At 37.2% G+C, this 22,042-nt stretch overlaps 2 protein-coding genes across 6 annotated transcripts in view; one reads left to right on the top strand and one right to left on the bottom strand.

Moving 5' to 3' along the window:
* The window catches only part of COG5 (component of oligomeric golgi complex 5), a 285,065-nt gene extending 280,989 nt beyond the window's left edge, over nt 1–4,076 (bottom strand). The window contains exon 1 of the mRNA XM_034666445.1: nt 3,922–4,076. Within this exon, the coding sequence (XP_034522336.1) occupies nt 3,922–4,015 (94 nt within the window). The 5' untranslated portion in view covers nt 4,016–4,076. The remainder of the gene's footprint in view (nt 1–3,921) is intronic.
* Nucleotides 4,077–4,114: 38 nt separating this feature from the next.
* Nucleotides 4,115–20,161, top strand: DUS4L (dihydrouridine synthase 4 like). 5 transcript variants are annotated; one of them, XM_011233236.3, is made up of 8 exons: nt 4,115–4,300; nt 4,670–4,760; nt 8,767–8,903; nt 13,080–13,201; nt 16,153–16,270; nt 17,320–17,442; nt 18,592–18,818; nt 19,536–20,161. In XM_011233236.3, the coding sequence occupies exons 3-8, from the start codon at nt 8,788–8,790 to the stop codon at nt 19,781–19,783; spliced, it is 954 nt and encodes a 317-aa protein (XP_011231538.1). In that variant the 5' UTR covers nt 4,115–4,300; nt 4,670–4,760; nt 8,767–8,787; the 3' UTR covers nt 19,784–20,161. The 5 variants fall into 5 exon arrangements, with proteins under 5 accessions (XP_011231538.1, XP_019662364.1, XP_034522370.1 ...); XM_019806805.2 differs by having other exon boundaries at nt 4,670–5,038; XM_034666484.1 differs by lacking the exons at nt 4,115–4,300; nt 4,670–4,760 and adding an exon at nt 9,701–9,786 and having other exon boundaries at nt 8,784–8,903.
* The last annotated feature ends 1,881 nt before the right edge of the window (nt 20,162–22,042 follow it).

Here is a 22,042-nt window from a genome sequence, read left to right as displayed (position 1 = left end):
CCCTAGAGCCTGAACAATGCCTGCCACATGGCAGTTGTTCCATACCAGCTGAATGAATGAATTCACCCATATCATCAGCTGGAAGCTGCATTCTGCAAAGAGCAAAGACTCACTCCTGACGACTCTCAAAGTGAAAGAAAAACTGCTACTTTGGCCTCAACTCAGGGAACCCCATTTCCTTCCAGTCTGCCAAGGAGTTTCCAGGATAAGGCTCCTGTGAGGCAGCCAAGTGGAGAAGGCTACTCCAAGAAAACGGAAGGTTCAGAGGCAGCAAATGCCATAGCATATTTTGAGAAATAAGGGCAACGCTGACGTCAGTGTGTCTAGATCACACTGTGTGTGTGCTGGGCAGAAGGGAAAAGAATGGTAGGAGTTAAGGTTCCAAAGGAAGGCTGAGGACAGTTTAAAAAGAGACTGGTAAGACTTCTAAAATGTTCAGACTATATCTCATTGAGGTTAAAGATAAAAAAGAGCATTGTCAGCTTTGTGTTTTCGTTTCTGGCAGCAGTATGGAGGATGACTGAAAAGGGATTAGTCACACAGTGGTGTGCTGAAGCTGGCTCATATTGGCTCCTGAGAGACAACGGTTCAATTTTCAGGAATTGTGTGAGCTAGGGGACATCACATCTAGGCATCTTAAAAACTGACCATGTTGAGAGTATTTATACCACGGAAATTGGCATACACGACAAAATCAGGGCTTTTCCTATTTGACCAGAAAGCTGGTTTACCAGCACACTTATGTAATAGAGTTGCAGAGGCCGCCAGTAAGGTGCCCTGTTAACAGCCCAAGGGACATGACGAAGGCCTAAGACAATGGGCCTAAAAAAAGAAAGCAACTAATTTGACAAATATTCACACACTATAATGTGTAGGACTTAAGAGACAAACTGAAAATGGGTGATTAGGTAAAGCAAGAAGTAAAAAGATGATTCCCAAGATTCCTGACTGAGTAACTGACATAGGGAATTCAGCTTTGCATTAAGCTCAGCCACTAGGCATCTTTGCATAACGATAAATATGAAAGTGTTGCTGCCTCCAAGAAACTCATAATCTACATGGGAAACAAGCACACATCTAACTAACTGCATACAACTGATGGTAACAGAGAAGGTTAGAGGAAAGGGGTAAAAAAAAAAAAAAAGTAATCTCACTTTTTCACATATAGCACCTGAACCATTTGTTCATATGTAACTTTTGGTATGTAAAACTAATCATGCCCGTTCACTATCAAGATAGAAATGTCCAGTGGACAATAATCCTATAGTTCAGAAGAGAGGTAAGGACCATTTATGTATTTTTATGAATCTACATTAATTTTGAAACCATGAAAAAAAAAACCCAGATTATTTAGGAATGAATTTTAGAATGCACAAAAAGAGGGAAATGGAGAAGACTGAGCTCAGAAGCCAGACAAACACCAAAAATTTGGAAGTAGATGGAGAAAATGAAAGCAATCAAGGAGACTAAGAGCGTTCAGAGAGAAAGAAAAACAAGAAAGAATGGCAAAGGACAGTTTAGAGAAAGTAGTGATAAGTAGCGTCAAAGATCTTAACAAAGATCAAACACAGTGAAAGCTGAATACTGGCCACTGGACTTGGCATTTGAAGACTGATTGTCCATCAGAAGAAAACTCATATAATGCCTCTCTTTTATAGTGGTCTCATTTCTATAGGAGGTACATCAGAAACAGCCCACAAATTATTCCAACTATGCATCTATTCACTAACCCTATCAATCCTATCCTCTTCCACTGGCAGATCCTGTACATAGTGATCGCTGTTACAGACAGAAATGTTTACTTTTTTAGGAATGTTGCAGAGAACGGGTGGAGTGAACCACTGAATTAGAGGCAAACTGAAGAAGACTAGCAATTAAAGGAAGCTGGAAAAGAGCACTTAGATTAGGAAAAAAAATTTTAAGCATAGAACTCACAAGTCACATGACGGTAAGTATTTCAAGAAGAGTGTCAAACCCTTTTTACAAGTTCAAGTAAGATAAGGACCAAAAATTATCCATTTGATTTATTTACAAGGAGGTCATTAGAGACCTTGGCAAAGAGATTTCAATGGCATAGAATGAGGGTGACTGGGTCTTTGAGGAGACAGGAAAAAAATCCAGAGCACAGGAGGAAGGCCATCCTTAGAAGCAGAGATCCCACTTCTAGTATAACAGAAAATACAAGGGAAAAAGAAAGGCCAGTTACAGGTTTAGGTTTAGTTTATAGGTTTGATGGCAAGAAATGGAGGAAGCTCACATCTGATGGGTTATCTTTTTTTTCAGGGAAGTTTAAAGTCATTGGTTAAGGCTGAAAGGAGAGGTCTGAAAGAGTAGGGATTTAAATCACTGTGGAAGATGAAAAGAGAACTAAACAGGAAAATACAGAAGACAGAATTAAGGACTATTTACCCTTCAAAAACTGATTATAATTCCAGAATGCATCCTACTGAAATATATACCTATGCCTGACATGTATTGTTTCTTCCACTTCTTCATCTAGGGAAGTTCTATTTATACTTCGAAACAAATTCCACCTAAAAAGCCTTTTCTGACACTCCCCTAATCATTCCCAGTTATCATCCTCCTCTGTATTATTTGACTTTGTACACAATGCTGCTACCCAGCAACACTGTATAGTATAATGCTTACCTTTACAGCTTTACAACATTATTTCCCCTTACTAAAATGGCAGGCTGCTTGAGGGTGGGAATTGCACACCTATCAGGAGTTCAAAACTTGGTTAAATGGAATTTAAATTAAGATACAAAGATGCACTGGACAGAGATCCTAACCTAGAGAATCTAACACAATCTAGTTCAGAAAACCACCTCATCAGAAAGTTTTGACAAAAGTATATGCATTATCAGGAGAAGGCAAGAAATTAGGGGCAATAATACACAACACTCGGAGAAAAACAGTAATCTAGAATGTTATTTCATTCGTTTATAGCCTATTTTGGTCTACAAATGTGTACATATGCTTACTGTAATGTTCATTTTTAAAATGTGTGCATATGCTTATTGTGATATTCAATAAAAAAAATTTATTCTGCACCCACCATATGAAAGGTACCGTTATTAACTGTGGAATATAAAAAGGGGTTCTACAATGCAGCAGAAAAAGTTAGGTACACAAATTATTTCAATACCAGGTAGAACGTGATGGCAATTAGGGAAGAAAATTAAGAACAGATGAGAAGAAATTTGAACTTTATTCTGAAGGGTAAGAGATTTGTGGTGTTAACTGAATACAATTTCATATACTTCTCAAATGTACTATGTTTATTTCCTAGAGTTTTCTTCTGTCCAAAACTATCAATAAACTGCTATATTCAATACATATGGTTAATCCCTGTCTGAAATAATGTTCTGAACTCGTCCCCATGCATGGTTGTGGATAAACGCCTTGTAAAAAAACAAATTAGGCTGCGAGTGGGCCACCTGTGTAATCCAAGAATTTTTTAATAGAGGGATGCTTCCAACTCCACTTAAAAATGAAGCCCTTTTACATTAAGAATTGTCATCTATCTGGTCTAGGTCTTTCCGTTCCCATGGGATGCAACCCTTCCTCCTTTCATCAAAAACTGCGGCAGCAGCCAGCGGCTGTCAACCTGGGTCACCGGAGTGCGGCAGTCCCAGGACTTCAGAGAGACCTCAAGCGCATGAAGAGAAGAGTTGAAATGAGGAGCAACCAGGAATCAGATGCCTCCTGGATACCCTGAAGGGAAAGGGGCTGCTAGTCTGTCGAGAAACTGGCTGACGAGGCCAGCACCCAGGCGCCAGGGGGCCGGGCGTGGGGGAGTGGTCACGTCGAGACCGGAAAACTTTCTGCAAAGCGACGGGTTGAGTCCACCACCCGGGTCCAGGTGCGGAGCAGGAAAGTCCCCCAGGCTCACCACCCAACCAGACCCAGACTCCTTACCGTCCTGCAGAAGCTCCCGGACTGTCGCTGTCGCCGCCCCAGAGCCCAAAGCCCCTTGGCTAGCCACAGCAGCGCCACCGTCACCACCTTCCATGTTGGCAGGTGCCGGGGTGATGGCGTCAGCCGCCGGTTCGCCCCGCCCAGGTGGTGACGCACAATGCCGGCGCCGCCGGCTCCGCCCTGCACGCGGCCCGCGGCCAGTCTGGAGAATCAGCTAAGAGGCTGCCTGGACGAATCCTGGTTGAGAGCACCGTGGGTCCCGGACCTGGCAGGCGCCCAAGGCCTGCCTCGCGGAAAAAGCCGAGGCCGCGGCGTTGGCGCGGTGCGCGGTGTCCTGTCGCGCCCCTGGGGCTGGCGTTGTTCCCCGGTTGAAGAGAAGGTGGGCGCGGGAACCTGTCCTCGGCGCTTATCTCTGTGCAAGTATTTAATCTGAGAACAGGGGCCTCTCGGTGGAGGCTGGACAGGAGAGCGGAGGTTTCTGGGAGCTTCGCTTGCGCTCCACAAACACAGCTGGGGAAAGTTAGTAATTCCCCAGCCTTATATGTCGCACGCCTTGGCTAACAGTCCTGGGGTAAAGGCTGGCGGGGAAAGCTTGGGAAGGAAAGTTGCCGGAAAGAATAGTAAGGGCAGAGTTAGGGAGAACTGAAGGTTGGTGAAGATGGAAGACTGAACCAGGAAAAGAAAAGTGGACAGAATCTCTGCCCTCCCTTGACCTTAAGCTTTTTCTGCCTCTTCCTCTCTTTTTCAGCCACGTGCTACGAGTGATGCCAAACTTTTTCCTATTACAAACTGATGGATTTTCCATATCTCAACTAGCAGTATTGAAGCTGTCAAATCAAGTTAGTTCCCGTTATCTTCTCCACTAATACAAATGCATTATTCACTTAAATTTTTCCCAAGATGAATATTGATAATTTAACAGGCTAACCACTCTTGTTCAAGAAAGTTAAGCATTCCTACATTAAAAAAAAAAAAAATCTGTAATATAACGTCCCCTGTACACCGAGAACCAGTTTTTCCCGATGCCGGAGCTGCACAGTTCTTTCGATTTTGCTAACAGTATTTCAACAAGGTGCTATAATAGTACTTTGTGCATTTGATACTCATAACCATGCAGGTAAGCATGTCTTTTGATACACTGCCTTATGCTTTCTCTTGACTTTGTTTCGGGTTTTCCCCTAGTGTTTTTTTCTCAATCACTGCCTGAGTAGAATTGTTCTGAATGAGTCACATGAATTGTTCAGGGCAGCATGCTCAGATTGACATTAGATTTCATTATCCATAATACACAAACTTTTTACTAATTCTTTAAGGTTGATGAATAAGTATCATCTTTGAAATATGGGTTCTTTTTCTTTTCTTGGCTTTTACATTGGAAGATTCTAAAAAAGTTGCATAATACTTGTTCATTTAGTGAAGAGATTTGAGCCCCAACCATACACACCAGCACCAGTTTACAAATGAGACTCAATTCCTGTCTTGTCCCAAAGGAGCTCATAAGTAAGACAGAAACCCATATAAACAATTTACCAGGTGCTTTGCAGTTTATGGATTTGTTTATTAAGCTTAACTACACATTGAAATCACCTGGAGAGCTTTAAAAAACAAACCCCACTGTTACCTGCATCCTCAGCCCAGAGATTCACATTTAATTGTTCTGGGGTATGGTTTGAGCATCCTGATTCTTAAAAGCTCCCCAGATTATTCTAATGTACAACCAAGATTGAAAACTACTGATTTATTCATTAAGCAAATACATATTGAGGGAGGCTTTTGTTCCATGTACTGAAATTACAAGAATGAATAAGAGTGAAATTGTTCTTGCTAAAGTTACTAATGACCTAGTTGCTATTAGATGCTTTTTAGTCTTTAACTTTTCTGTGATGTTTAAATTGCTTATCCCTGCCTTCCTTGATATTCTCCCCTCTTTTCAGTTTTTGAGTATCACTCTTCAGGTTTATTCTTCTCAGCTCCAGAATTCGTCTCTCAGTCTCATTTGCATTATTCTTTTAATTTGTCTTTTACTTAAATGTTGGTGCTTCTAAGGATTCTTGCAAAATATGGCATCCTTAAATGCTTTGTCCATGTTTTTAGTTTCAACTTATTACCTAAAGGATAAAGACTCTCAGTCTATATGTCTAGCTTTTTCCTGAGCACCATATCTATATAAGCAGTTGTGAGGCATCACCATCTGGAAATCCCATGAGCACCTCAAATTCAGTGTGCCCAAATATGAACTCATGTTTCCCTGCTAAAACCTATTCCTCCTCATTTTCTATCTCATTGATTGGAATTGACATCCACCTAGCCTATAAAGCCAAAGTATATACATCATCCTATATACCTCATACTATATACCTATATACTACATACATATATACTATATAAGTATACTATACTACGTACGTATATTATATACATATACATATTATATACTATATACATCATCCTATATACCTCATACTATAAAACATGCACTGTTCTGAAATGATTTCCACCACCTAAATATCTTGCCAGTTTATTTCTAAATAGCTCCTAAGTGTATTCTCTTTTCTTATTCCTAGCGACCTAGGTCAGACACTCATTATGCATTGGACTGGTTTACTACAATAGCCTCCTTTGATATTTTGCCAAAAGCTGTACCCCCTTCAGTGAAATCTTTCTAAATCAGAAATCTGATCATGTCATTTTCCTGCTAAAATGTTTCATTTACAAATATACGAGGAGAGACATACAGCCTTTACAAAAATTTGCTATGTATGAAAGTATGTCATATGCACGTATTTACATGTTGGGTGCATATGAAAAGTCACCCATACAGGTGGAAAAATGGTTAAGAACCAAGGCCCTACAGTTTAAAATCTAAAAATCACTAACATGGAATATAAGGTCCATGATTATCTAGACCTTCTCACTCCCTCTTCTGAATTGCTCAGATAACACGGGACTACTAATGAATGGTTCACTCTTCAGGTTTATTTCATCAAACATTTTCAAGTATCTGTGGTTTTATATGTGTTGCTCCCTGTAACAGGAGAGTTCCCCATCTCCCGCATATGTCAGCTCAAGCTTTCCCTCCTCCACTGTTGATGACTTCCCTCATTTCTCTAGAGAATTATTTCCACAACAGTTAAATTGTGTGTAAGTGTATGTAGTAGAACTACCATTTTGTGTATGTCTACCTCTAATAGATTTTTAAAGACACAAGAAAGGTATTTCCACCTGTATTCCCAACATGTAGCAGGACCTTAATATTTGTTCAATGATTAAATACATGTCCATACCCTCAAAAACTCAAGAAGAAACAGACGTGTTATTACACTTTATAAAGTAATTACAAGTGCACATGATAACAGGAGAGCCTAGGGTGTAGTGGGTAAGTAAAATCAACTCTTTGGAATTCAGAGAAGACTGTCAGAGTCATCAAAATGGGGGATTATAAGTACACAGAGTAGGGCAATGAAGATTTGCTCAAGATTTAATTAAAGGTACTACTTGCTTGACACACTTGAGTGAGATGGAGAAGTAGAGGACAAACCCCTGGTTTCTGACTTGAGTGTATAGAGGTGGCATAATCAGGATGCAAAAGGCAAGAGAGAAGAAAAGGCTTGACTCATGAAAGGAACTTTCTCTTGCTTATGTTTTACCTATGTATGTGGGCTTACATTGTTCTAATCATAAATTTTTACTTTGAAAAAAGGAAAGGGGCGCCTCAGTGGCTCAGTCAGTTAAACATCCAACTCTTGATTTCAGCTCAGGTCATGATCTCAGGGTCCTGAGATAGAGCCTGGCATCAGGTTCTGTGCTCAGCACGGAGTCTGACCGTCCCTCTTCCTCTTCTCCTCCCCCTGTTCCTTTGCTCTCTCTCTCAAATAAATAAATAAATAAAACCTTTAAAAATAAAAAAGAAGTGAAAGACCAAGCATTAGTCAGTAAAACTAGCTTATTTCAATTGTACATTATACCTAAAGAAGTTGAAATTGTTGGTTTATATTTAGATAATAGTACTTTCTGGATTAGCTAAACAAAAAGTTGCATGTTGAGCAATTAGACCTTCCTAAAGTTTGCCCGTATCTGTTGGTAAGTTATTAAAGCCAAACATTGGAATATGGAAAGCAGCTAACACTATGAAATGACAGGATTTTAGGTATAGCAAATTTAAAAACACTTATGAACTATAATCATTTGTACCTCTTTGGGTATAAAAGTGATATTTTTTTTTAAAAGTTTGTTTGCCTTCTGATTCAGATACAAAGAATAGAAATTGTGAATAAGAATAAGCATGAAATAGACCAGTAAATCTTTTGAAATGCTGATTACTTAGAGTTGTTCAATTAATGCCATTCAGCTTTCCTGCATATAAAAGGGTATTTCAAAGTGCCAGACATACACAGTCTTATATATGAAATTATTCAAATCAAATTTTCTGGTTTATCAGTACCAAACAAAGTAACATGAAAATTTTAAACGTAACATGAGAAACCATGGTATTCTAAGAAAAAAAAATTTGTAGTTTTCCACATTTTGAGCATTTATTAATTTGAGCAGGAAATGTTACTTTGGTGAGTTAAGTATAGAATTTGAAATTGTTAGTGTTTGACACGAACAAGCATAATTTTACCGAATATATAAACGTGATGATTTCACAGTGTACCAAAAACTGTCGGTGACTTATAGAGACAGGATTCTGTAGTATCCTATTTGATACTGTGAAAAGAAGCTAAAAAGATTCTTGAGCCCACAAACCTGACAAATATATATATATTCATAACAACTGAAATTGTTAGAATGATGGGAATTCATCTAATGAAAGTAATTTTTCTCAATGCAAACTGTCTTTGTCAGATTTGAAACAAATCTGTATTCATGAAGAGTGACTGCATACGAACCACAGTATGTCAAGAAAGAAAAAAAGATCCAATAGAAATGCTTCATTCTGGGCAGCTGGTAAAGGTTTGTGCCCCAATGGTTCGATATTCAAAGTGAGTATTAGTAAATGGTTAATGAGCTAAGACGCGATTTCCTTTTTATGCTCTGACGACTGTACGGGATCATCAGACACCTAGCTTTGGGATCATGATCTAGGCTTGTGTGCTGGTGTTACTGCTTGTCTGCATCCCCTTCAAACTTCACTTTTTATATCTATAAAAAAAGATACTGGTTGTAACCCCCACCTATAAAGATACAGAGGATATTAAATAAAAGATACTAAGTAAATGTAAACATTCATGCACAGGTGTTTGTTTGACTGTAAGTCTTCATGTGTCTGGGACAGTTCCCTGGGACTGCAATTGCTACGTCATGTGGTAGCTATATGTTTAGTTTTTTAAGAAACTGTCAAATTTTCCGGAGTGCCTGTACTCTTTCACACCTCCACCAATAGAGTATGAGGGATCTAGTTTCTCCTCATCCTCACCAACTTCTGATAATATCATGTTTTTTATTTTAGCCATCTGATAGGTGTGTAGTGATATCTCATTATGATTTTAATATCCATTTCCTTTATAGCTAGCGATGTTGAAAATGTTTTCATTTATTTATTTGCCACTTGTATATTGTTGAAGAAATGTTTATGTCTCTTGCCAGTATTCTAATTAGATTGCTTTTTTACTGTTGAGTTGGTTTTTTAAAATTTTTCAGTTGTGGTAAAGTACAGCTCAGGCATTTTAAGCATTTGTCAGTGTACGGTTCAGTCGTATTAAATGCTTTTACGTTGCTATACATCTAATCTCTAAAACTTTTTGTTTTACAAAACTGGGACTCTACACCTATTAAACAGTAGCTCCATCCCGCTAACCCTGCACCCCCTGGCAGTCATCATTCTACTCTCTCATTCTTTGAACTTGACTACTCTAGGTACCTCATGTAAGTGGAATTATATAATAGTTGGTTTTTTTGAGTTGTTTTTCATTTCACTTAGCGTAATATCCTCAAGGTTCATCCATGTCATAGCATGTATCAGAATTTCCTTCTTTTTTAAAGGCTGAATGATATTCTATTTGTATATGTGTACTACATTTTGTTTATTCATTTATGGACACTTGGGTTGCTTCCATCTTTTGGCTATTGCAAATAATACTGCTATGAACATGGATGTATAAATATGTCTTTCAATGCTTTTGGATATATGCCCAGAAGTGAGTGCTGGATCATATGGCAATTCTGTTTTTAGTTTTTTGAGGAACCGCCGTATTGTTTTCCATTTTTTCATTCCCACCAGCAGTGTACAAGAGTTCCAGTTCCTCACTGTCCTCACCAATACTTAGTGTATTGTTATTTGCTTTTACTGTAGCATCCTAATAGATGTAAAGTGGCATCTCATTGTGGTTTTGTATGTCCCTAATGATGCTTAGCATCTTTTCATGTGCTTATAGGCTATGTGTGTATCTTTAAAGAAATGTCGACTGAAGCCCTTTGCCCATTTTTTAATCAGTTTTTTTTGTTGAGTATTTCTTTACTACTGAGTTTTGAGAGTTCTCTATATATTCTGGATACTACTCCTTTGTCAGATATGTGATTTGCAAATATGTTCTCCCAGAACGTAGCGTTTCTTTTCATCCTCTTAACAGGGTCTTTTGCAGAGCAAAAGCTTTTTATTTAATGATGAAATCTAATTTACCAGTTTTTGTAAATTGTGCTTTTGATGTCAAATGTACGAGAACTTTGTGTAGCTCTTAATCCTAAAGTTTTTCTCCTTTTTTTTTTCAAAAAGTCCTGATTTTTTGTTTTACATTTAAGTCCATAGTCAATTTTGAGTTGATTTTTGTCTTAATGTGAGGCTTAGGTTGAAGGGGTTTTTTTGGTTTTGTTTTGTTTTGCCTGTGGATGTCTAATTATTCCAGTACATTTGCTGCAAGGCTGTCTTTCAGTATTGAATTTCTTTTGCATCCTTATCAAAAATCATTTGGGCATGTTTGTGTGGCTCTTTTACCTGCATTCCCTCTTCTGCTCTATTGATCAATGTGTCTGTCTCCCCACTAGTACTACACAATCTTGATTACTGTAGCTATATAATAAGTCTTTAAATTGGGTAGACTAATTCTTCTCACTTTATTTTTCTTTCTCAATATTGTTTTAGCTAATCTAGTTCCTTTGCCTTTCTCAAGAATTTTGATATGATCTCGTCTTTTTTTACAAAATATCTTGCTGGAATTTTCAGAAGAATTGTACTAAATATGTATATCAAGTTGTGGAGAATTGAATTCCTTTCTACACTGAGTCTCCGAACTCATGAACATAGTATCTTTCCCATTTGTTTAGATCTTTGATTTTTTCATCATTGTTTTGTGTGATTTTCTGCACATTAAGTGCTATACATGTTTTGTAAGACACCTGATTATTTTTCTTTTTTTTGTAGCAATTGTAAATAGTTTTATACTATTGATTTCAGTGTTTGTGTATTCACTGTTGGTATATAGAAATAAAATTGATTTTTTATGTTGATTTTGTATCCTGTAATCTTACTGAACTTCCTTATTGGAGGGTTTTTAAAATAAATTCCTTGGGATTATTTATGCAGACAATCATCTCATCTACTTATAGGGACAGTTTTATTTTTTCCTTTCCATCATATGCCTTTCATTTCTTTTTTATACACTGACTAGAAGTTCCAGCATTGTGTTAAATAAGAATGACGAGAACGAGCATTTTTGCCTTGTTCTTGATCTAGGAGGAATATGTTCTTTTTTTACCTGTAAGTATGTTAGCTGTAGGAGTTTTTTGTGGATGCTCTTTATCAAGTGGAGAAAGTTCCTCCCTATTCCTGTTTTCTTGAGGGTTGTTTTTTTTTTTTTATCATGAATGAACATTATCTTGTCAAATGCTTTTTCTACATTGATTGATACAATTAAGTGATTTTTCTTTTAGCCTTTTAATAGAGTGGATTATATTGATTGATTCTGATTATAGAACCTTCCATTTTAACTTTTTCTCTGCCATCCCTATAGCAGGCGAGGAATGAGAAAGCACTACCTCATTAATATGAGGTGGAGGTAGAAGTCCAGATTCCCTGTTTGGTCTCCTTTGACACTCTGGGGGCAGGGGGCTCCTCATTACTGCTGAGCTGGGGATAAGCCATGGAGGGGTTGACCTGGTACCTGCTGGGCTCTACTAAAAGTCCTGGCCTTTCACTAAGCATCCCCTGATACTGCTTAACAGTGGGAAGGGAGAAAGTATTAAAGTTACTGGCCAGCAAGTATTAAAGTCCCAGCTCCCTACCTGGCCTTCTCTGACACCACTATGAAGAGATATTAGAGAACTTTTTTTCGGCCTTGGAAAGGCAGAAGTCTAAGCTCCCTGCTCAACCTTAGCTTCTGGAGGTTGGGTCACAGTTTTGTCTCTGGTGTTTGGCTGGAGTAGAGCCACTATTTAAAATTGTTCTGTCTTGCTAGGCTTCCCCTTTCCTAGTCCTTTGGTCAGAGAGAGCTGACTTGTATTGGGGCTCTTTTTGTCTGCACTCATTGGTATTTCCGGGTTGCCAGCTTCTTCAGGTCCAAATCTGGGATGTTTGAGGCTAAAAGGAAACCCAGGGAACTCAGGTCCCTGGTCACTAGCCTTTCTGCTCTCTTCTCCCCACCTTTCAGAGTTTTCTTATGTTTGTTTTATGTATAATATATTGAGCAGTGTTAAAGAAAACAAAATTCAACTGAGTAAACGTGAAGATCTCACTGGCTTTATTAAGCAATTCATGAATCGCACAGCATCCCACCTGGCAAGTAGAAAGATGCACCATGGAGTTGTACAAAATGGGAGGTTTTTACAGGAAGGAGGGTGGAACAAGAAGTTATTGGCAAAAGTAGAGGATTGGTTCAGGCCCGGATATCTTTTGGTGGGGATGGCAACAACAGGGACTTTTTATCCTGCAGATTACTTTACTATTGCTGTTCAAGAAATTTCAGATTGACTTTTAAAAGGTCATGTTCCTGGGATAGGTTGAAACTGTAATTAAGTCTTGGTTTGTGGTCACGGAGGTGCAAATGACTCCAATTTGGGCTTGTTTTTTTCTTTTCTAACAGCCAGAATAGGGAAAAGTACATGTACTCTAGCCTCTCAAAGGTAGAACGTTCCTCTAGTAAATACTTAATAATTAAATTAAATTTGGAAGTACTTTTGATTGTGGTGTTTTTTAAATGCCTAATTAAAGTTTTATATGCTTGCAGGTTGGCTTTTAGAACATTAGTAAGAAAGTACAGTTGTGATCTGTGCTATACACCAATGATAGTTGCTGCTGATTTTGTCAGATCTATAAAAGCTCGAGACAGTGAATTTACTACAAACCAAGGTATGTGAAACCCAGAGTTTGCTGACTTTGTAAAACTTAAAAAAAAAAAAAAAATTTTGTCTAAGCAGAAACAACACAGTTCAGAGATTTAATTTTTAAATCTTTTAGTTTTTATGTTTTTAATAAGTTTTTAAGTATGTTCTTATTCAGTGCTTTGTAAACTATGGATGATATATCTAAGCATGAGGTCAGCCTTCCTCAGGGCCCCATCCTGTCATATGAGCTATTAGGTTCCTATCTCACTGCCTCCAGTCTTGCCCCATTCCAAACCATCCCACAAATAGCCCAAAGGAACCTTTGTAAAATGTAAATTTGATCACATCTCTTCCCTGTTTAAAATCCATCTTGGACTGCTCATGGCCTAAAGCAGTGGTTCTCAAAGGGTGAAACCCCAGACCAGGAGCATCAGCATCATCTGGAAACTTGTTCAAAATGGAATGTTCCCAGCTCTGCCTCAGGCCCACTGAATCAGAAACTCTGGGTATGTCGTCCAGCAATCTGTTTTAAAAAGCCCTCCGGGTGATTCTGGGCTTGCTAAAGATTGAGAACCAGTGGCCTAAAGAGTAAAATTCCAGTATCTGTCAGGGTACTTGGCTGGCTTAGTCAGTAAAGCATGTGACACTTGACCTCGGGGTGGTGAGTTCGAGCCCCAGGTTAGGTGAAGAGATTACTTAAAAAAAAATTCCAATACCTGTGAATAATCTATAATGTTCCTCATGATCCAGCCTCTGAGTATATCTTTTGCAGCTTTGTCTTCTGTTAGTTTCTCTCCACAGCTCACCAACTTTTTTCTTTTTTTTTTTTTTTTAAGATTTATTTATTTATTTTGAAAGAGAGAGAGAAAGTGCATGTGCACATGCTAGCGGGGGAAGGGGCAGAGAGAAAGGATCTTTCAAGCAGACTACCCACCGAGCACAGAGCCTATCACGGGGCTCCATCCCATGACCCATGAGATGACCTGAGTGGAAACCAAGAGTCAGAGGCCTAACCAACTGAGCTACCCAGGCACCCTCCACCAACTTTATTCTTTAATAATACTAACTTACTTAAGTCCCTGAAAATGCCCCATCCTCTCATCCTTCTCAACCTAGAATATCCTTTCCTCAGCTATGCCTGTCCCCCAGATCCACATCTCTCTGGCAAACGACACCGCATGCTTCTTAATCCAGCTCTCAAAGTTTGGGGCCAGGGAGTTTTGTCCTCCACTATTGTCCTCTCTCATGGGCTTTTTGTTGGACTTAATCCTACTGTATTATAATATCCTCTTTGTATGCCTGTCTCTCATTCACTAGACTATGGGCTCTATGAAGTCTGGAATTACCTAGTATTGCTTTGTATCCTTAGCTTCTAGCCCTGTGTTGAAAATATATTAGACCAATAAATGGTTATTAAATTGAAACTCTGTAACTCTTTGCGTTCTAAAGGGAGAAACATCCTATATCCTCAGGGAAAAGCAAATTCTCCTGTCCCATGTTAGTCCTATAAAGCAATGGATTGCCATAGAAATTCTGAATCAAAAAAAGAAAATGAATGAATGAATGAATGAATGAATGAATGAATGAATGAAAGAAAGAAAGAAAGAAAGAAAAAGAAGAAGAAAGAAAGAAAAGAAAGAAAGAAAGAAAGAAAATAAAAATAAAAAAGAAATCCTGAATCAGTGAAACTGGGATGATGCATTTTGGCAAACACCCAGTGAGTCTCATACAGGTTCTCAAAAGAACTTTAGAAAAATTAAAATACATCTCTCCAGAGTTTATAACACTAACCCAAAGAAAGATGGGAAATTTATGTCCTTAAAACCTAGGAAGTATCTGACACATTTGCTATATTAAAATGTAGACTTTTATATGTAAGAAAGGAGCACACGTACTCAAGACAAACGAAAACCTGGAAAAAATGTAATATTTACAATAGAGCGGCACCTGGATAGCTAAGTCAGTTAAGCATCTGACTTGGGCTCAGGTCATGATCTCAGGGTTCTGGGATGGAGCCTCACATCAGGCTCCACGCCCAGTGGGGAGTCTGCTTGTCCTTCTGCCCCTCCCCCTGCTCATTCTGTCTCTTTTTCTCTCAAATAAAATCTTTAAAATATGTATACACACACACACACGTTTACGATACCAGAGCTAATTTCTTTGTTTTATAGATAAAATTTTTAAAAATAATAAAATAAAGAACACTTAAAAGAAGAATGACACGTAGAAAAATAGGCAAAGAATATGGAGAGAGAACCCACAAATAAAATTACGCTGTTGGATATACAACGTAGAATAAGTTGTGAGGAAACAAGAACTGCCGTCTGTATTATTGTGTATCTGTATTGGTAAACTCTTCTGAAAGAAAACTTTGTGATGTCTATCAAAATGTTAAATGCCTATCTAGCAGTTACATTCCTGGGAATTTATCCTATGAATATACTCAGAGTAGCATATGTGTAATAGTATTCTCGTCACAGCATTGTTTGCAAAAGCCGCAAAAGAAAAACAGTCTAGAAGTACACTGTATAGTCCATCCATACAGAAGCATATGCTACTAAAAAGAAGAAAATAGGTCTGAGTACAGCTCCCAGATATATCAAGGGGGAAAAAAAGCAGTAGGCATAGAAATGTATGTAGGATGTTCACATTTGCTTAAATTTTACAGGTATACATAAATTGTCCTGGAATACAATAAACTAATTTTCATCTTTGGAAATGGGATCTGTTTGTCAAGAATGTTGTAATGTTCATTTTATCAAATTTTATACTGTTTGAATTTGTACTAAATGTAAGTTACTTTTAATTTAAAATATTTAAAGTTAGTTTAATGCTATACTGTTTGAACAGATACTTCTTAGGCTGAAAGTAGTTATCATTATCCCATACAAACATGAAGAGTTCAGTGTATTGTGTGTGTGTGTGTGTGTGTGTGTGTTTCTGTGAATTTTAATGTTGAGCTATTCGTTTTATCAGGTGATTGCCCATTGATTGTTCAGTTTGCTGCTAATGATGCAAGACTTTTATCTGATGCTGCTCGTATTGTCTGTCCTTATGCGAATGGAATAGACATTAACTGTGGTTGCCCTCAGAGGTAAAGCTTAAAGAAGTTGGAAGAATTTTCCGAAAAATTAGAAAAAAAACTATGTGAACATGGTAAACTATTTCTCCAGTTTTCCAAGAATCAAAAAATAAAGAAAATAGAGTTAAAGCACTTGGACTCCAAATAAGAAACAAGAAAAAAAGTAAGGAAAGATTATATAGGAACAGATATGCAAAGGTATTTTCTGATGGCTAAACAAGGTATAGATAAGTGTTTTGTCTTACTTCACCACTAGAATTTTTTATGTGTGGATCTGCCTTGAACCTGATCTAAGTAGTTAGTGAAGACTGAAACATTTATACCAGTCCCTAAAGTGAATTTTTGCTGCTATGTCAGACAAGAAACTATGATTCTATGATTTGAGAAATCTCTACTTGTTTTCTCCTAATTTATTTTCTCTATAAGAATACCTTCTTATAATTACTTTTCTTTCTATACCACAGTTATTTGGTTGAGTCTAAGTAACTGGGTATTGATAAGATGCTTAATTTGACATTAATATCCCTACCTTCCTAGCACCGTGTTAGATTATCTGTCAATAATATAAAATGTGTCCAAAGAATAAAATCAAGATTTTAAGTACATCATAATCCAAACCAGATTAGACATATTTGTATACTCATTAGGAGAGTTAAATAAGCTGTTTAGTGGCGTTGGAATGCTGTAAGCCAAAAATATCTTTCTACTATTAAGATTAATAAAACATCTTGTTACGTACAATAAAAATCAAATTTGGAATTTTAAAAATCTGGAGTAATTGAAATTAATTACAAATACCTAAATCTGTTTTGGTTGAATGAATTTTAATTTAATTTTCTCACTTGCCAACGAAAACCATTTCTCCTAAGTACTTTTTGTTCTGGGAACATGTTTTCCTTATCTCCTATTGATCCACTTTAAAATGTTGGATCTGTGAATTATAAAAATCTGATTCCATTCCAGGTCACTAAGGTAGAGAAATAATGTAGTTACGGTGCTTTTAAAATTGTATCTCCTCATCCATCTATTTACAATTCATTTGTTGTGTCTGCTTTATAAAGGTGGGCAATGGCAGAAGGTTATGGAGCTTGCTTAATAAACAAGCCAGAGCTTGTTCGAGATATGGTGAAACAAGTAAGAAATCAAGTGGAAAATCCCAGATTTTCAGTATCTATTAAAATAAGGTAAAGACAATATTTTAATGTACTGACAAGATAGTACATTACTTAGGAAATTAAAAAATACTCTTTTTGTCTAAGAGTGTGGAGGTATCCATCCTTAATAAATTGGTAGTGTATGGAAATGTTGAAACAAGACATTTAGTAAATGAGTATGTACCATAATTTTTATTTATAAAAAATAACAGAACAACTTCCATTTTTGTATTTTTATCAGAAATTAAAACATCCCTTTATTATTAAAAACTTCCCCGCAAAAGAAATGCTCTGTTTTTTTCCATGTACTGCTTAATTAATAATGCTGAGAGGGTTGCCTGGGTGGCTCACTGGGTTAAGCATCCAACTCTTGAGCTCAGCTCAGGTCTTGATCTCAGAGTCGTGAGTTCAAGTCCTGCATGGGGCTCACACTGAGCCTGGAGTCTTCTTTAAAAAAAAAAAAATGATGATGATGATACTGAGAAACATTCCTGGTACCAAGAGTAGAAAATAGTAATAATATTTGCACTAAAATTTCACAATGAAAAGAAAATAAACCAGTAATAAGTTTTTGGGTGACAGGTTAAAGACATATTTCATGATAATGTATTATATTCTCCCACTCATGGATCGGGGCATACACAACAGATATTCGGATACTGTCTTTCCATTCCTCCATGACACTACTTGGGTGACTTTTTCAGTTATCAAAGCCAAAAGGGTGAAGCACTAGGTAGGGTAAAATTTGTCATCCAATTGTTGCCAATAGTGAAATAGCTAAATTTGAAGTCTTAAATGGGAACTGATCTCTGAACAAAACCTTTCTTTTTTTTTTTTTTTTTTAAGATTTTATTTATTTATTTGACAGAGGGGCAATGAGAGAGGGAACACAAGCAGGGGGAGTGCGAGAGAGAGAAGCAAGTTTACCACTGAGCAGGGAGCCCGACTCGGGGCTCGATCCCAGAAGGCTGGGATCATGACCCTAGCTGAAGGCAGATGCCCAACGACCAAGCCACCCAGGCACCCCTGAACAAAACCTTTCCAATAGTGGCATGTGGTGATGATATAGCAAAGCTAACTGAATAATGTATCAGATGAAATACTATTTTATTTAGCTTATTAATTTTAGCATTAAGTTTTGTATGCTATAAGTAGACTGATGTAATTTTGAAATTACAGGATCCATGATGACCTTACAAGAACTGTAGATCTTTGTCGAAAGGCTGAGGCAACAGGAGTTTCTTGGATTACAGTCCATGGAAGAACTGTTGAAGAAAGACATCAGCCAGTTCACTATGAGGCCATTAAAATAATCAAGGAAAACCTGTCTATACCTGTAATTGCTAATGGAGACATCAGAAACTTAAAAGAAGCAGAAAATGTGTGGCATATTACTGGGACAGATGGTAAGAGATAAGTACTTGAGTTTTTTTTACTTTTAATTAGCAAAAAAAGGGGTAGGGGAGTAATGTTAATGTGATTTTTCATTATTTGTCTTTAAAATGGAGCCATATTTTCCTGTTATACTGATTTAAGCTAAACAGTTTATTACAACTGTATTAGCTCTTCTACTTAGGGGCAGTGGATTGTTTTACTTGGGGGTAAATTAAGTCAGTTACTTTTCTGCCACCATCATATCCAGTGAGTGACCAGTGAGAAAGCTATTAGTAAAATAGTCTTTTAGTAAAATAGAATTGAGAATTAGTGAACACAGAGTGGTCATAGGGGCCAAAGGAACTACATAGTGCTATCAGTTTTATTACTCCTTTAAATTATTGGTACACCAAGGCCTGTGATAAGTATTGCTAGATGGGAGAATGCAGATAAACTTAAGCAAACCCAATTTATGACAATCTGTATTAACCATAAAAAAATCCTTAGAGACTAATTGTTTAATGTGGAAGTCTTAAAAAAATTTTTTTAATTCTTATAAGTACATTTAAACATTATTGGTTTACAAACATATCAAATTGTTTTGTAATTGAGTTAGACTAATATGTGGTTATTGTGAAACCTTGTAATAATACTTTACTTTTCAGTATTCTCCGTTTGTTTTGTAAAGTTTGACCTCATCACACTGAGTTCTTAATGCGTGGACAAATGTGATATGCTTTGATTTATAGGTGTGATGGTTGCAAGAGGACTCTTAGCAAACCCGGCCATGTTTGCTGGATATGAGGAAACCCCACTGAAGTGCATCTGGGACTGGGTTGACATTGCCCTTGAACTTGGAACTCCATATATGTGTTTCCATCAACATTTAATGTACATGATGGAAAAGATCACTTCAAGGCAGGAAAAAAGAGTATTTAATGCTTTGTCAAGCACATCAGCAGTCTTAGATTACCTTACAGACCACTATGGGATTTGACTGGACTTCCTAAATTATTTTAATATTTACTTCACTTTGTATCTACAGTGAAACCACCCAAGGTCATATTTTGGTTTCTACTTTAAGTCAGTGTCTCTCACATATTAGCATAAAAACAATACCCTGAGAACATTTTAAAAAGTTAGGGCTAGACCCCATCCTCAGAGATTCTGATTCAGATCTCTATGGTGGAAACAATGTTAGTTTTAAAGAAGACCCCAAGAAGGTCAAACATCCTGGTCATCCTGCCATTGACAAATATTGCTCTGAATCCTATTATGGATTAAAAAAAACCCCAAAACTTCAGAATTTTTTTCCTAAAGGAATTGTGTTTTTAACATTTTTAAATAAAGAAAACTTTTTATTTTAATACTAAAAGTATGAGTCCTATAGTATTTATAAGTTAACATGAAGCACGTTTGAGTGAAAATAAGTGCAAAGTGACAGAATGAATGCCAATTCTATATAAAATAAAAAGGAACAAATTCTGGATAGAATTACTTTCGGGGCTTAGATTAAAAATTCACATTGGAAAATCAAATTGGTACTTCTTAATTCATGAATGACACCTCAAGGTATTTGTTTTAAATTGTATGTAACTGAGTTTAATTATGTGTGATGTTTTCAATAATTTAAAACTAAGATCCATGAAACTCTTTAAATGACATTAACTTTGTTACATTTTAAGTCTTCTAGATCCTAGAAGATTGAGAGGTTGGTGAATACACCTGTACCTAAAATGATGAAGTTAGTTTTAGTCCCCCACATTTTATGTATAAAATTTTGGTAACTAATCTGGACATGATTATGTATTTGGAGTATTTCTTAGAGAAATTTGATTTTCATTTTAAAAACCTAATTTTTATACCCTGTTTTTAGAGATTTATTTAATATTATTTTTATGCCTCCCAGCAGTTAATAATTTTAATTTTTTTGATAATTTTAATTTAAAGTTCCATGGTCTTAGTAACACTAAGAGAATTTTGTTATTGGTGAATGTGCCAGTGCAAGAATTAAGTATCTCAGTTATTAAAATAGCCATAGTCAAGATATTGGTCTATACATATACCAACATGAAAACTGAAAAAGGAGACAGTTACTAAAACTGCTTAATTCAAGGCTTAGCAATATTAAATGAATCCATTTTAAAATAAATACCATGTTGCCATATTTTTTTAGGACATTCTGCACTTTCCTTTTTCAGTTAACATATTTTTAAAGATAACTGGCTTTTTCTTTTGATGTAAGTAGTATATAAGCAAACAGCTATAGTCAAAATTTGTAATTGTTATTTTGTAAATTAACTCTTTAGTGAATTATACTAGTGGTGTGTGCACAGCCTTTCAGAGGAACCAGTGTGGAAGAGCATGGAGTGCTAAATGCGTTTGATTTTTTAAAAAAATACCTTCCTTATAGGTAATTTATATTTTTTTCTCTCATCGTGTGATCAAGTATATTTGTGATAAGAAAAAACACGCACTTAAATGTATTTTTATATTCTATAATTTATTTACATCATTTAATATTCCCAAAATAATTCTGTCCAGGAGGATAATACTGTCATTTGCATTTCTGATGTCAATATTGAAAAAAAATTAATAGTGTAGTCACGCAATTCGAAAACCTGGAAAATAGTAACTGAAGGAATGCACCCGCAGAGTTAGTTTTCTCTCCCTGTCAGTCCCCAAACATCTCTCTAGAGTGTATTGTCTCTTCCCAGCCTGCACACAGAACAGTTAAGTAGGTTTTGAAGCTGCATATTTTTCCACGTTCTCAGAAGAACAAAATGCTGCACAACCACCAATCCCTCCTCTTTCATTTAACTCTAGAGCAATTCTGGACAATAAGAACGTTTCTACCAAAGAAAGGGAACAGGAAAAGACAGGAAAGGAGCGCCTTTCAAACAGGTCCACTGAATTCGCATCACCCTACCGGACCCTCCCGCCCCGGTGCCATTCCTTCTCCGTGGACCCCACGAAGCTCTTTAAGAAAAAAGGCGGTTAACCGCGTCCCTCCCACCCAAACCACACTTTATTAGAAATTTAAAGTCGGCGCTCTTGAAGAACTTGACTGGGGAACCCCAAGCATTCGGCCGAAAAGTCTGAGTCACCCTCTAACTCCACCATCAATTAGAAAACAATTATTGCTAATAGTACTCCTCACGCCGCAGCGACCTCGGCGGGCTCCGGCCCCGCGGTTCCGGTTTGGGAGCCCGAGCCGGCGGGGGGGGGGGGGGGGGGGGGGGGCCCCCCCCCCCCC

Source organism: Ailuropoda melanoleuca, chromosome 1 (genome assembly GCF_002007445.2).
Source record: "Ailuropoda melanoleuca isolate Jingjing chromosome 1, ASM200744v2, whole genome shotgun sequence".
NCBI classification, from domain to species: domain Eukaryota; kingdom Metazoa; phylum Chordata; class Mammalia; order Carnivora; family Ursidae; genus Ailuropoda; species Ailuropoda melanoleuca.
The sequence above is the reverse complement of the archived record's forward strand: the minus strand, read 5'-3'. Positions and strand labels throughout refer to the sequence as shown.